The sequence below is a fragment of the Myotis nattereri genome, assembly GCF_964212035.1.
Source record: "Myotis nattereri genome assembly, chromosome: 6".
Classification (NCBI taxonomy): Eukaryota; Metazoa; Chordata; class Mammalia; order Chiroptera; family Vespertilionidae; genus Myotis; species Myotis nattereri.
The window spans coordinates 61,633,228-61,649,570 of NC_138081.1; the positions used below are offsets into that span (position 1 = coordinate 61,633,228).

At 39.1% G+C, this 16,343-nt stretch overlaps 1 protein-coding gene across 1 annotated transcript in view; it reads right to left on the minus strand.

Moving 5' to 3' along the window:
• Positions 1 to 239: 239 nt before the first annotated feature.
• Positions 240 to 16,343, minus strand: part of SEC63 (SEC63 homolog, protein translocation regulator) — a 70,245-nt gene continuing 54,141 nt past the window's right edge. Inside the window, exons 17-21 of the mRNA XM_081094718.1 lie at positions 15,489 to 15,644; positions 11,037 to 11,138; positions 6,995 to 7,093; positions 3,548 to 3,652; positions 240 to 1,307 (exon numbers count right to left, since the gene is read on the minus strand). Of these exons, the coding sequence (XP_080950844.1) occupies positions 1,164 to 1,307; positions 3,548 to 3,652; positions 6,995 to 7,093; positions 11,037 to 11,138; positions 15,489 to 15,644 (606 nt within the window). The 3' untranslated portion in view covers positions 240 to 1,163. The remainder of the gene's footprint in view (positions 1,308 to 3,547; positions 3,653 to 6,994; positions 7,094 to 11,036; positions 11,139 to 15,488; positions 15,645 to 16,343) is intronic.

Consider the following 16,343-nt stretch of genomic DNA (forward strand, 5'->3'; position numbering starts at 1 on the left):
ATAATCATCTTACTTCAACGATTCATCACGTATACATTCCTACTCTTTATGAGCACTCTCCTTCTAGGATGTAGTGTGAGAGGGAAAATCCTCCCGTTGGTGGGTTTTCTATGGTATATAGGAAGAGCAGTCACTTCAGCAGTAATGTACAATATTAAATTTTTAGTTGGAAAATAAAAGAATTATCCTATTATATCCTTTCTCTGGGAGTAAAAAGACACACACCATTACAAACGTAAAACGAGTCAAACTTCTATTTTATTGACAGGAGTCCAAAATGAATACAAAAAAATGCCTCCTCTGCATTTATATATATTTTTCCTTAAAAGGCTTGTGATAAAATCAGGTAGATTAAAAGCTATGAATGTGTTTCAGCTTTTATAATGAACCTTTAAAAAAAGGTTTAATAACGTAAGTCACCACATCAGAGAACATATGGTCCCACAATCATTTTTAGATCTATAGCTTATAAAAGAACTAGATCCTGCATTGATCTGCTCAAACAGAGGCTTAAAAATGTTTTAAGCCATTAAAAGCCATTTTAATAATCTGTCTATTAACTCTGGGAAATTAAGAAAGGAAAATCCCAAAATGTAGCCCTCTATTTAATGTGGAATGTGAGAGAATGCCAACTTATGATGATGACAGCTAAAAATAAAAAGTTTGAAGCTATAAATGGAACTGTGATAAATAATCTTGTATCACTGCAAAATGTCAATAAATGATAGCGCTTACCAAGATGAAAACTTGAGCAGATGTTACTTAAAACAGAGTGATGTTTATCATACTTTGTTTGCTAAAACTAAAGCTGAACAAAGAAGTTGCTCATTTATAGACTGTTTTTCATGTACTTTTTCTTTTACTGGGACCATAAATTGATCAGATAATACATAGCCCACACTTCTGGACATTATAACAAAGGGTTTATTATCATTTGCAGATGAAGTAAATGCACCCTCCCATACTTGAAAGGCTTTAACAAGCCTTAAGCATTTTTCAGACTGTACCAAGGCACCAGCACTGCCTATGTTATATTATGCATCCATTTCTAGGAAAGAATACCTCCCTCAACATCAGTTCTGCACTGTTTCTGGTTTATTATACACTTCCAAAACAGCAAAAAATTGCAAACATGTGCAAATATGGTCCATTTGTAGTCTTGCTTAGTCATCGTCTTCCTCTTCTTCTTCCTCTTCCTCAAAGCTATCTTCAAAGCCCTCGCTGTCCTCCTGGTCTTCATCCCCCTCTATTGCTGTATCCCACTGTGGATGATTTTCTGGCACAGGCTTAGCCTCATGAACTTCCAACTATAAAGAAGAATTAAATGTAGACAACAGAAATGTTGATAGATATAACTGATTAAAAAAAAAAAAAAAAGGTTTTCTTTGACCAAAGCAGTTATAAGTAACTAGAGGCCCAGTGCATGAATTCGTGCACCAGTGGGATTCCTCGGTCTGGCCTGCAGGACTGGGCCAAAACGGGCTCTCTGACATCCCCCAAGGGGTTCCGGATTGAGAGAGAGCACAGGCCAGGCCGAGGGACCCCACCGGTGCACCATCGGGGCCAGAGAGTAACGTAGGAACTTGGCCAGTTGGGGAGGGACTGCGGGAGAGCTCCAGAGCGTGTCCAGCCTGTCTCGCTCAAACCCGATCAGCCAGACCCCAGCAGCAAGCTAACCTACCAGTCAGAGCATCTGCCTCCTGGTGGTCAGTGGACATCATAGCAACTGATCGACCAGTCGTCTGCCCCCTGGTGGTCAGTGCACGTCACAGCGACTGGTCAACTATCTGCCCCCTAGTTGTCAGTGCATGTCATAGCGATTAGTCAACCAGTCAACTTTCTGCCCCCTGGTGGTCAGTGCATGGCATAGCCAGCGGTTGAGCGGCCTTAGCATATCATTAGCATATTACACTTTGGTTGAACGAATGACCGGACGACCGGACACTTAGCATATTAGGCTTTTATTACATAGGACTAGATTTTATGGTCATAACTCTAAATTTGAAGTATTCATTTAGAACAGACGTTCATCCCAGAAATAAGAAGGTAAATCTATTAACATGTAAATGTAGTTAAATTTCTGTTTGATAGTTTGATTTTATAGAAGCTATACTATTTATTCTGTGGCATGAAAGATTAATAATTGTAATTCCTGAGCAAGAACAATGAGTGATGTCTTCATGTCTTCTGCTGAGGAAAAAAAACTCAAAGAGGTATTTTGTAGCCTCCAGACTCGTGAAGCAAAATTCTACAGCCAAGGGAAAGACATATGGTACCCTTGTGGGAAAAGAGGTGTGCCTTTACTGGCTCCCTTTACTCTGGGACTCCAGCCCACATGAAATGATACTGTAGCACAATCTTCCTAAGCCAACAGAACGCTTTCACAAAAATCCTGCAGCGAAATAGTAAACACTAAGGGGAGTGTGGTTCATATGACACTTACACAGAGTATATGCTCTAAAATGCTAAAGAGTAAATTACTTTCAAAAGTAATAAACAGCATTTTTATATACCAATAATGAACCATCAGAAAAGGAAACTAAGAAAACCCCATTCACAATTGCATAAAAAAAAAAACCAAAAAAAAACAACCTAGGAATAAATTTAACCAAGGATGTAAAAGACCTGACTCAGAAAATTATAAGACACTGAAGAAAGAAACTGAAGAAGACACAAATAAGTGGAAGCATATACTATGTTCATAAATAGGAAGAATTAAACATCATTAAAATGTCCATACTGCCCAAAGAAATCTATAGATTCAATGCAATTCCTATCAAGATACCAATGGCATATTTCACAGAACTAGAATAAATATTCAAAAAAATGAATATGGAACAGCTGTCCATGAGGAAACTCCTAGCGATGGGGTCTTTAAAGGGTAGCTTTTACTCTTCTGTTTATTCTAAACAACTGTTGTCACTTAGAAGTCCCCACTATGAGCTCTAAGTCTCTGTGCTAAATGTTTTACATACTTTATTTTGACAATGTTGACCTTTATCTGAGCAACACCAGTTGAGAAATTTCCCCATTCTTTTGTGTTCTGGGAGATGACTAAGTGTAAAGGATCCTCTGCCCTCTTAAATGCAAAGGTAGGACCATCTCCATCTTTACTCATGACCCCCATAAAACTTGATGACAGCCTTGTTTATCGAGAGTCCCTTCCTTTTGATACAATGAACCTTTTCCCTATTACAGTAACCTAAATAATCTCCTTAAAAGAAAGAAAAATTAATAAACAGGCCAAGAGAATCTGCGGGAAAACACACTATCCTTTTCTAAAGGAAACAGAACCCCTATAAAGTTACAGCACATTAAAAGGTATCACTTAAGTAGTTTATAGTCAAGATTCTAAATTATTACAGTAATTTATATCTAAGATTCTAAATCGTTAACACCCCTTTAACTCAACAAATTTGGTTTATTACTGAAAAATAGTCCATCAAATGTATCATATAAAGTATGAGATGAACTCTTTTTCCATTACCCTACATTTTACACTTCTTCAAATAGATAACCACATTTACTGAAGAGTCACTATTCTTACCTTCAAAGGTTTTATCTGATCCAAACCCATATAGGAGTCTGATCTCAAAAACACTGTATACTGATAATTTCCAGGCTTGCCTGGTGCAGGAAACTTCAGTTCTACCTGGAAGAAAAATTAGCACTTAAAACCTGTATCTTGAGGAGTGGAAAAAACATCACAGCACTCCTAAAATTCCTTCACCAGAGTATTTAATAGCTAGGTGTTTACTCAGTTGACAGCCTAACAAATGCTACAAAAGTTCTAACAACAGTAAATATGTATATGATACTTATGTCATACATTATATATACTATACAAAAGGAAATAAACTTAGGCAGAATTGATAGGGTTAATTTGTATCACCATAATTTAAGAAAGTATATTTAAAGCAACAAAGTTCTTTGTTGACCATCACACCCTGACAACTTGAAGAAATGAAGCAGGTAAGGTATAAAAGTAAAATGAAATGTTGAAATAAAATAGACTTCACCAGAAAGGTAATAATTCTTGCCAAATTTACTTATTTCTAAAATAAATGCTATGAAATAATAGAATATATATATATTGGTCCTTGCTGATGGTTCCTGGCACAGAGCTCCTCAAATCCCTATAACTCTCTAAGTGACAAGCACACTAGGAGCATCTTTTGTTCTAATATTTGCTCTCTGACCCTGGTTCATAAATCCTTTGAAATTCCCTGGGTGATAGGAATGTTTTATTCTAATGAGGTCACTCCTGGTGGACTCCTAGATAAGAACTGGTCACCAGAAAGACAAGCCATGATGAGAGAAGCTTAGAACTTTCAGTCCCCCACCCCATTCTCCAGAGACGGGCTGGAAATTGAGTTAATGATCAATCACACCTATATGATGAAGCCTCCATAAAAATTCCCAAACAAGGGGTTCAGGGGAGCTTCTGAGACTGTCAACACATGGAGGTGCTGGGAGAGTGTATACTCAAAAAGAGCATGACAGCTCCATGCCCCTTCCCACATACCTTTCTTATCTATCTCTTGCATATGGATGTTCTTTATATTCTTTATCATATTCTTTTATAACAAAATGGTACACTTGTTTCCTTGAGTTCTGTGAGCCATTCTGGAAAATTACTGAATCCAGGGAGGGAGTCATGGGACCCTGATTTTTAGCCATTTGGTGAGAAGTACAAGTGACAACCTAGGACTTGTGAGTGGCACCTGAAGTGGGAAAGTGGGGGACAGCAGTCTTGTGGGACTGATCTTAGCTGGTGAGATCTGATACTATCCAGCTATACTGGCAGCATTTAGTTAAACTGAAGGACACTCAGCTGGCATGACAGAGAATTGCTTGGTGTGGGGGCAAACCACACATCTGTGTCAGAAGTGTTGTGAGGATGTTAGTAATGTGAATGAGTAAAGCAGAAACACAGGAGAAGTTGTGTTTTTCCTTTACAAATGCCCAATGCCTTAAAAGGTCAAGAAGATATTTTATTTCCTATCAAATCATAGCCTTCAAATACAGAGTTACAAAGTCTTAGAAGTTTTAATTCTACTTGGACAAATGAAGAATACATATTTAAGATAACATTTGGAATTTCTGGTTATCTGCCTCCAATCTCCAAAATTCAGATTTTGTAGGCAAGATTATGTATTATAATATGCCATTAAGCCCCAATTGGGTCGCTTAGTTGGTTAGATCATCATGAGGGTACATCAAGGTTGTGGGTTTGACTTCCTATCAAGGCACATACAAGAATCAACCAATGAATGCTTAAATAAATGAAACAACAAACTGATGTCTATGTCTCTCTCTTCTTCTCTCTCTCTCTTTCTCTCTAAAAATCAACTTAATTATTATTTTTTAAATTTTTAAAAATATGACATTAATACAAACTAGAAAAATATGATGGGAGAATCTCTTTTTTTATTGATCTCACAGTTTGGTCTTCCTAACAACTAAAATACAAAAACCTAAAAATCATAAAAGAAAAATTACTTAATCACATTATTAAAAAACTCCAAATAAATAGATGGATAAGCAAATATGTATAATTTTGCTTGGTAAAAACAATCGTTAATAGTAAAACAAACTGGGGAGAAACATTTGCTATACATATAACAAAGAGCTATTTTCTTAACATTAAAAAAAAATCTAAAACCAATTAAAAGACCAATAACCTGACAAAAAAGAACAACAGTCACAAACACATACAAAATGAAATACAATTCAAACACCCTGATTTTCAATCTTCAGATTCACTCATTAAAACTACACTGAATACAACCAGCAGAGTAAAAATTGATGCAGGCAAGAATCATCAATGTATGCTAAAATGAGTGGCTAAGAGATTGTTGAAGAACAGGATAGTCACATGGTACCCAAGTATCACCTCCCCCGCCTCCCCAGGTTAGGGGAAAAAAAATAGCTTTCACAAGAGAAAAAAGCTTTAAATGATCAACCATAATATCAGCAATATGGGAAGAACTGTTACATTTATGCCCTTGATGTAATGCACTAAGGTTACAGCATCTGCATAGTATTTTGGCCAAAAATATTTAAGATGAATATAACCATGAGTAACTAATGAGACAAATTCAAACAAAGGAATATTCTACAAAATGCCTTGCCTAGACTTTTCAAAAATATCAATGGCATGAAAAATTGAAAAAGAAAAAGGCCAAGGAAGTGTTCTAAAGAAGAATGGCAACCAAATGTAATATGTGATCTTTGATTGGATCCTGAATTTAAAAACAAAACTAGCCCTATCCCACGTGGTTGAGTGGTTAGAGCTTCAGCCCATGCACTAAGGGTCCCAGGTTTGATTCCCAGACAAGGGCACATACCTGAGTTGCAGGTTCAATCCCAGACCCCAGTCAAGGTGTGTGCAGGAGGCAACCAATCGATGTGTCTCTCTCACATCGATGTTACTCTCTCCTCTCTCTATCCCCCTCTGCCCTCCCTTCTACTCTCTAAAAAGCAATGGGAAAAATATCCTCACTCCTTGGGTGAGGAGTAGAAAAAAAAAAATCAAGAATAAAAAAGAAAAGCGTTCCCAAGGGGTAAAATATGTTCATCACAACAGTGGCCAATGCCACATAATCAAAAATTCCACACTACAAATCTAATCACCCATTCTTACATTTTTAGGAAAGGTATATAACTTAGCACTAACCATACATTTTTGTACAATGCAATGAAATTCTAGAGAGAAGGAAAGGCATATGTTCTTAGACATGGTGAAAACCTCCAAAAATAAGTTGAAAACAAGTTTTTTCAAAGACTGACCAAGTTGCCTACCTTAGCCATTCAAACTTTACAAATTTTAAATGACCTTCCCCCAGGAGACATCAGAGAATAGTTTAAAATGTCTTAAAATGCAATAAGCCAAATATGATAAACTGTTTTCTAAAGACAAATTTTATGAAGCAGCATGATGATGAGATGCTGTACATTTGTAAAAACTAAAATACTATTGTTGGACAGTTACCTCTTCTGTATCTTTCAGTGTACACACATGATATGGCATAGATATTAGTGTCTGCTCCTTCCTATCTGCAATATAAAGCCACCACCATTCTTGTTTTTCCTGCAAACGAAAAAAAGAGTATAAATCATCAGAAAGAACTAGAGAAACAGTTTTGCCTTGTTTCAATTAAGAGGTATTATCCTTGTTTTAGTCATTGCTGTATTGTACAAAATAGATGTATAAGAAATATTTACTGAACAAATAAGTTTTTCTTATCCATTTGCAGATCTGCTCTCCAAAAGAATTTTGTATCGAACTTTGGGGTTTCCAATGGCCCCTTAGGCCTTATCAGTGGGCCTCTGTATTAAAAACCCCTGATTAACCTTAAGAAAACTAAAAAAGAAGATATTCTAAAAAAAGAAAACAGTATAAACTATTACAATAGCATCTAGCAAATAATCTTAGTAATCTCAGCTAGTAATAAGCAAAAGCCAGAAATAGGAGTGGAAGAGACTTGGGCAACCAAATGAGAAATCAATAAATTGAAACACGTTACTCATAAGAGACCATCTTGAAATCTAAGAGTCTATACCTTTCACTGCACATGATTTTTATATTAATAAGTTCAGCATTTTTAGGTGTACTTCATAAAAGATTAGAAACAGAAAAGGAACTGGTTAAAAACAAAACAAAAACACCTGTCACCAGAAAGCACAGCAGGGACATCAGGGAGAACCAACGGAGACAGAAAAACTAAAAAACAAACAAAAAAAAACAGATGACGAAGCAGCCTGGAAGCACTAAACTCCAGTCTGCTTGTTACCATCACTACATTACCGTACATCAGTGGTTGTTTAGTCATCTGCTTAGGACAGATATCTTTATAAAATAGCTTAAAAAATGTTTTGGAGCCAACAATAAAATTAACTCTAGAATATTCTAAATACTTAACCAAAACAACAACAGACTATTCTAAATAATCATCAAAAGAAGGTTAAAAAAATAACTTTTTACTGAAGTTTCATAGGAAAACTGTTTGTGTTTAAGCTAAAATCACTTGCACTTCCCATTTTATTTTAACCGTGAGGCATTAAAATTAAAAGCTCTTTTGTTTAAATGACTTAAAAGCAATTTAAAAAAAGTAATACAACATTAATAAGCAGAATAAATAAATCACAAGAACATGTTACATGATTAACCCAACCTCAGCTTAACCTGAGGGTTAGGACGACCACAACAGGTATATGTGTATGTATATAAGTTTATCTGTGTGTTCTGCGCACACAAAGTGGGTAAAAACATAAGTGCCTGAAAGTGGAGTATTAATACCTGGGCTTTGTGGGCCAGAGTCTGTTTTAACTACTGAATTCTGCCATTGTAGCAGGACGAGAATGAATGTGGCTGTGTTCCAGTAAAACATTTACAATAAAACTTCATTCACAAGAGCGGGAGGGAAGCAGATCTGTCTGCATGCTGCAGTTTGCCAATTATGTTTTAAAGCCACACAGGCCTGGATTATTTCATTCCTCTAACCCAGGGGTGGGCAAACTTTTTGACTCGAGGGCCACAATGGGTTCTTAAACTGGACTGGAGGGCTGGAACAAAAGCATGGATGGAGTGTTTGTGTGAACTAATATAAATTCAAAGTAAGCATCATTACATAAAAGGGTACAGTCTTTTTTTCTTTTTTTTTTTTAGTTTTATTCATTTCAAACGGGCCGGATCCGGCCCGCGGGCCGTAGTTTGCCCACGGCTGCTCTAACCATTGCTTTTCTCTTCTGTTCAATGATGAGTGCCTACCTCAGGCTGTGTAGTAAAGATGAACTGAGATCATACAAGTAAGATATGTTAGAATGTCTAGCATAAAGATAGTAATAAATAAGTTATGATTATTAGTGAAGTGAGGTAAAGGCCTCTATTATTTAGGTAGTTGTGACATTTCACTGTCAGAACATGCATGTAACATAGGAAGCACAGAGATATGTTCAAGAACATGCATTTCTTCTTTACTTCTCCACTTGGAGAATGCCTCTCCCTCCCTTCTCCCAGGCTACTTATTAAAACGAGACTCATTCCAGAATGTTTATTAAGAAGCATGGGAATATCAATCTGTGGCATGGCACCTGTGCCTAAACTCTGATGCACATCCTGAAAGTGGAAAAGATGCTCTACCCAGAGTTATTTGCACATTAAAATTGTTTTTCTGTTGTGTATGATTCCCAACCATTCTTAACATACTAAATATAAATATAGTAAATGAGTTTCAATAACATGAAAGTCAATTATTAATATAAATCTTTAAGTGGGTAGTGTGGTAGTTAGGGTAGTTGGGTAGATAGTTGGGAAGTAGACAGGTAAACATTAGAAAAGTCCTAAATAAATAGTATCTGATAAATGGTACTTTGAGATGCTTAACATGCAGATGCAGATTATATTGGGAAAAGGTATTTTTACTGCTAAAATGTTCTAAGAAAGTGAATGAATATTTTGCCTGTTAACTAAGCATGGTCTAAAATGAAACTGTTACAAGGATAAAAATTATGCAGCTTAAAGAATCCCATGGCATCGAAACCAGTCTGGCTCAGTGGATAGAGCGTCGGCCTGCGGACTGAAGGGTCCCAGGTTCGATTCCGGTCAAGGGCATGTACTTGGGTTGCAGGCACATCCCCAGTAGGAGATGTGCAGGAGGCAGCTGATCGATGTTTCTCTCCCATCGATGTTTCTGACTCTCTATCTCTTTCCCTTCCTCTCTGTAAAAAGATCAATAAAATATATATTTAAAAAAAAAAAAAAGAATCCATGGCACTTTTAAAAATAAATCACTGAGTGAACTTATTTGCTTGATTTCAGGAGCCCTGTGGTTGGCAGACAACCAATGCAATGGGAAAAATGCCCCTAACAGATGGGCTAATGTTCAGGACATGCCATGGATCAGTGTGTGCATTAAGATGGAATCCTGGGCTGACGTCTCACCAAGTCACAACAAAAATCTGTCAGAGCGACTCATTAATTATTAGGAAAGCCAAATTACTTAGGAATTTGCTTTCAGCAGTTCCCAGCAACTCTGCATTGACAGAGCAGAAAGCAGGATTATACATGAAATCACCTGCCAAACATGAGTGGTAAACATAGGTTCTATGGCAAAGCTGTGAGGCAATCTGCAGGACGGCTTCTCTGAACTGAGGCAACTAGTTCTTAACCTCTAGCCACAGACAGAATCATCCACAGAAGTGAAATGTCAAGCAAATCCCATTCATTTGAAAGACAAATATAGCCTATCAAAGAAATCAAAAGTTGAGCAGGCCACAAGCACAAAGCAAACAAGGACAAGGGAACAAGCAGCATTGCAATGACCTGACCTGAGCCAGAGGCTCAGCCACACGCACAATTACTGACCTTCAGCTGGTCCCACAACTGCCAAAGTCTGAGGCAATTACTTGCTGTGGGACCACAGCAAGTTTAGTAGCTCTAGGCGGCCAGTACAGGACTCACAAAGAAAGCCCATGGGAAAAGTTTAAGAACTGTCATCCTATTTAAAACTTGACAAAAGTGAAAGATTCACAATAGCTACCTAGCTAGAGCCAAAATATGCATTTGTATGAGTAGCTGCCTGAACTGTTAATGAGAAATCATAAAACACAACCCTTAGTAATCTGTACACACGCACAGAGAACCACAAAAGTTCTTAAAAAGTTAACAATCCTCTTTTTAAACACATAATTCATATAGAGATATATCCTTCATGGTTCAATACCCGATCAGGACACAGGCCTGGGATCTGGGCTTGATCCCCAATAGGAGGTGTGCAGGAGGCAGCCGATTGATGATTCTCTCTCATCATTTATGTTTCTATCTCTCTCTCCCTCTCCCTTTCTCTCTCTATAATCAATAAAAAACATACCTTAAAAAAAGAAATATATGCTTCAGAAATGAGGCCTATCAAGAACAGACCGCATTTAGAACATCTGAGCCAGTACCCACCACAAAAGGATAAATGGCAACTGAGAATATATGAAGAGAAAGTGAATGGAATAAGGAAAACACTAGGCCATGTGTAACTCACCTCGGGAAAGTAAAGACTATAAACAGGATGTGTTATCTTTGATTTGGTTTCCAGTAGAGCTCGTTCCTTTCGCTGTATACTTTGTTGTAATTCTTGCCACTCCTAGTAAAATAAAAATTAAATGAAGTCAAGTATGTTTTCAATCATTTTGAGGAGCTTCCATCTTATTCTATACTAGAGGCCCGGGGCACGAATTCATGCACAGGTGGGGTCTGGCCGGTCCGCCCCAGTCAGGCTGAGATTGGCCCAGGCTGGCCGGGGGGAGGGGCCACAGGTGGTTGGCCAGCCGGCCTCACCCACTAGTTTAACTCCTGGTTGAGGGGACAATTTGCATATTAGCCTTTTATTATATAGGACTAGAGGCCCGGTGCACAAAAATTTGTGCACTCGGGGAAAGGGGGAGTCCCTCAGCCCGGCCTGTGCCCTCTCGCAGTCTGGGACCCCTCGGGAGATAACGACCTGCTGGCTTAGGCCTGCTCCCGGGTGGCAGAGGGCAGGCCCAATCCCTAGGTGCAGCCCCTGGTCGGGCTCAGAGCAGGGCCAATTGGGGAGTTAGGGCGCCTTCCCTTGTCATGCACAGAGCAGGGCAGATTGGGAGATTGCGATGCCACCCTCAGTCACGCTCAGGGTAGGGCCGATTGGGGGGCTGGGGCACCACCCCCTGTCACACTCAAGGCAGGGTCGATGGGGAGGTTATGGCTCTATCCCCATCACACACAGAGCAGGGCCCGTGGGGGGGGGGGGGGGGGTTGGGGCGCCACTCCCTGTCACACACAGAGCAGGGCCGATCAGGGGGTTGAGGCGCTGCACCCTGTCACACACAGAGCCGCAGGGCAATCGGGGTTGGGGAGCTCCCCCCTATCAGGCACAGAGCAGGGCTGATCAGGGGTTGGGGCGCCTTCCCCTGTCACGAACAGAGCAGGGCGGATAGGGAGGTTGTGGCCCCGCCCCCTGTCACACACAGAGCTGCAGGGCGATCAGGGGGTTTGGGCGCTGCCCCCTGTCATGCTGATCCCGGTGCTGGGAGGCCTCGCGGCTCCGCTGATCCCGGTGCTGGGAGGCATATTACCCTTTTACTATATAGGATAGAGGCCTGGTGCATGGGTGGGGCTGGCTGGTTTGCCCTGAAGGGTGTCCTGGATCAGGGTGGGGGTCCCAACTGGGGTGCCTGGCCAGCCTGGATGAGGGGATGATGGCTGTTTGCAGCTGGTCACACACCCTTCAGGGTGGGGGTCCCCACTGGGGTGCCTGGCCAGTCTGGGTGAGGGGGTGAGGGCTGTTTTCAGGCCGACTGAAGCTCCTAACTGCTCCTTTTTTTCTTTTCTTTTTTTTATTCTGGGCCAGGTTTAGCTCTGGCTCCAGCTCTGAGGCCTCTGCTGCTGAAAGAAGGTATCTGGTTTGTTTAGGTTCTATAATCGAAACTCTGTATCAACTCCAGCTCTGAGATCCCGGCCGGCTGAATGCTGGTTTCTGGAGTTTTGCTTAGCTTCTATATTTGTTACAATGTTTCTTAAACTGCAAGCTCAGAGGCCGGCAAGTCAGGCGGGGAATGTTGGAGTCCTCCGTCACTGAAGCAAGCAAGCCTCATGTTCGTTTCAAGCTGCCTGGTTGCCGGCCGCCATCGTGGCTGGCAGTTAATTTGCATATCTCCCTGATTAGCCAATGGGAAGGGTAGCGGTGATACGCCAATTACCATGTTTCTCTTTTATTAGATAGGATTATTCCTGAAAATGCTAACTACTGCTAAGTTCAGTTCCACCAATCTGATCATGCCCCTGCTCAAAACTTACAACACTATTTTTCATGAATCAAATCTAACTCGTTTAGCATGACCACAGTTCCATTCACAATCTGACCTGGCCCATCTCTCCAGTCTCCAATCACTGCCTTCCTCCTTGCACTCTTTATTACAGTCATTTCAAACTACCTAGACTTCTCTGAACTCACAAAGCTATTTCACTTCTCCTAAACCAGCCGTGGGCAAACTACAGCCCGCGGGCCGGATCCGGCCTGTTTGAAATGAATAAAACTGAATAAAAAAAAAGACCGTACCCTTTTATGTAATGATGTTTACTTTGAATTTATATTAGTTCACACAAACACTCCATCCATGCTTTTGTTCCGGCCCTCCGGTCCAGTTTAAGAACCCATTGTGGCCCTCGAGTCAAAAAGTTTGCCCGCCCCTGTCCTAAAGCCTGTTTCCATTTTTGTTTTCCTCTTTCTCTACCTGACAAATTCCTACTCATTATTCTTTCAGGAGCATCTAAAGCAGTGGTTCTCAACCTTCCTAATGCCATGACCCTTTAATACAGTTCCTCATGTTGTGGTGACCCCCAACCATAAAATTATTTTCGTTGCTACTTCATAACTGTAATTTTGCTACTGTTATGAATTGTAATGTAAATATCTGATATGCAGGCTGTATTTTCATTGTTACAAATTGAACCTAATTAAAGCATAGTGATTAATCACAAAAACAATATGTAATTATGTATGCTTTCCGATGGTCTTAGGCGACCCCTGTGAAAGGATCATTCGATCCCCAAAGGGATAGCAACCCACAGGTTGAGAATCGCTGGTCTAAAGCCTGAAGTATAAGTCCCTAAATTCCACCAATTTCCCTCTGCTCTCTCCTTGGTGCTATAACTGCACCCTGCTCTAAATGTGCATAATTTCTTTTGTACTCTAATGTTTTGTTTACTGCCTTGCCCACTACCCTACTATCATTCAAGGGCAGAAACTGTTTCACATTTGGCTTTGCCCTCCTGTCATCTAATGCAGTGCTTGGAATATGACAGATAATGGATAATTATTTGTTATTTGTATAATTTTTGTCAATTGAATGAATGCATTTTTGGTCATCTGAGGAGACTTGAATCCTAAGAATCTACTCTTCTAACCCTAATAGACTCAGAAAGGAATACGTAGACTCTTTCTCAAAGCAAGGCTGGGGATAATTTGATAGGTTTTAATTTTCTGACTATCAGTTTAATTCCCAAAGTATGGCCCAGCCTTCATGGCTCAGTGGTTGAGTGTTGACCTATGAACTAGGGATCATGGTTTGGTTCCCGGTCGGGGCACATGCGTGGGTTGAGGGCTTGGTCACCAGTGGGGGGGCATGCAGGAGGCAGCCGATCAATGGTTCTCTCATCATTAATGTCTCTCTCTCTCTCTCTTTCTCTCTGAAATCGATAAAAATATATTTTTTTTAAAAAATCATCGTTATTTGTTTTCCCACCACTCCCAAAAGCAGTACATTATTTCCTTTACTTTCATCCTTGCCCTTTATCTCTTTTTCTCTCCTAAACCACTTATTTTAGATAAATGGCTCAGTCAAAAAGAACAACACAAACATAAAGAAAACAGTTGATCAATTAGAGATCATTTACTGGGAATTTGTAATGACCATTATTTGTCCACCAAATATTCTTTTCTATTGTCCTCCCATAAATCATGTGCAACTTAATGCCATGCCATGAGATTTTTTTTCTATTCTCTATAACTTCACAATCTTATTAAGCAACTCCTCTTTCCTTAATGTCCAATATACCTCTTGAAATAAGGTGGCTTTCTATAAATGTTAGCATTTCCCTTAACCAACCTCTTGACATTAGAGTTAACAGTAATGTTTCTTTACCCTAACCATTACATTGAACTTCTGAGAGACTCTTCCCAGTAAACTGATACCTATTTCATAACCCACTTTTCTTTACCCTTACTTCCAGACATCTCTAGAACTGAAAACTGCTTTAAGAGACTGAACTGACGTCACCTCAGACCCGGATCCTAATCTACTTAGCAATCTAAACTTTAAGAAAATTAGCCAGCCGAAACCGGTTTGGCTCAGTGGATAGAGCGTCGGCCTGCGGACTGAAGGGTCCCAGGTTCGATTCCGGTCAAGGGCATGTACCTAGGTTGCGGGCACATCCCCAGTAGGAGATGTGCAGGAGGCAGCTGATTGATGTTTCTCTCTCATCGATGTTTCTAACTCTCTATCTCTCTCCCTTCCTCTCTATAAAAAATCAATAAAATATATTTAAAAAAAAAAGAAAAGAAAATTAGCCAGCTGGTGTTGCTCACTTGTTTGAGCATTGTCCCACAGAAGATCACTGGTTCTGTTCCCGGTCAGGGCACATGCCTGGGTTGCAAGCTCAATCCCCCATTGAGGGTGTGCAGGAGGCAGCCAAGATGTTTTTATCTATCCCTCTCTCTGAAATCAATAAAAACATTTTGAAAAATAGCAAGAAAATTAGCATTTCCAATCCTTGTTAGAAACTATTTTCTTTATAATTCTGACCACTATTCCTCAAATATATTCCTAAAAAACAATACAGGGTTATAAAATATACTGGAAACAAACTGACAAGCAAAGAAACAAGCAAATAAACAATAACAATAACCAAAATTATCATTAGAGTTATAATTCCAATTATTTAAACCCCTAAGTCTTACTGCTTCATCATCTTTGTTTTGTTTTTCATCTTGCTCTCTATCGGAGTCTCTGTCACTACCATCCTCTTTTTCACTCTGGGAGTCTCTATTTTCTTCTTCTTCAGAATCACTGCCTTTGTCAGAAACTTCTTCTTCATCTTCCTTTACTGCAGCTTCCTAAAAGGAAAAAGCAAACACAAAGGTCCTGAGTGTCTCAATGACTATATGACTCCGAGTCCCTGAATGTCACTTATTTAATATAGCTCAAATCACAATTTCACTACTTCTGTAGAATTTTAGAGAATTATAAACATTCTTACTTATAAATATGTGGGAGTCAGGCTGAAAGGCTTTAACATTTGGCTTATCTGTCTATTGTTAGACATTTTATTCATTTTTTATACTTTGTAAAATAAAAATATTTTATTCCTATTTGCAAAGTATACTACCACAATGGCTAAGATGGCTCATACTTCAAAAACATACATTATGCAATATATTTATTTGAAGAGGGAAAATAGAAAGTTTATAGAAAAGTACTGTTTAAATAGTTCAATATTATCTTCTATAACTGATAGAGTATAATGCGGTAAGGAAAGCTAATATCCTAAACAAAATACTAGTCTATTTCAAGAAGTAAAAAAAAAAAAAAAGAACAGCAAAATTCAACGCAAAAAAAAGTAGAAATAAAACAGATCAGAAATCAATTAAAAAGGAAGCAGATATACAGAAGGGAAACCCAAACAAAACCAAGTTAGTTCTTTGGAAATATTAATAAAATTGGTAAGTGGGAAGCGGGGGCATGCTAGAAGGGGTCAATGGGAAACTATAGGGGATATATGTAATACTTTCAATAATAAAAGTTTATTTTAAAAA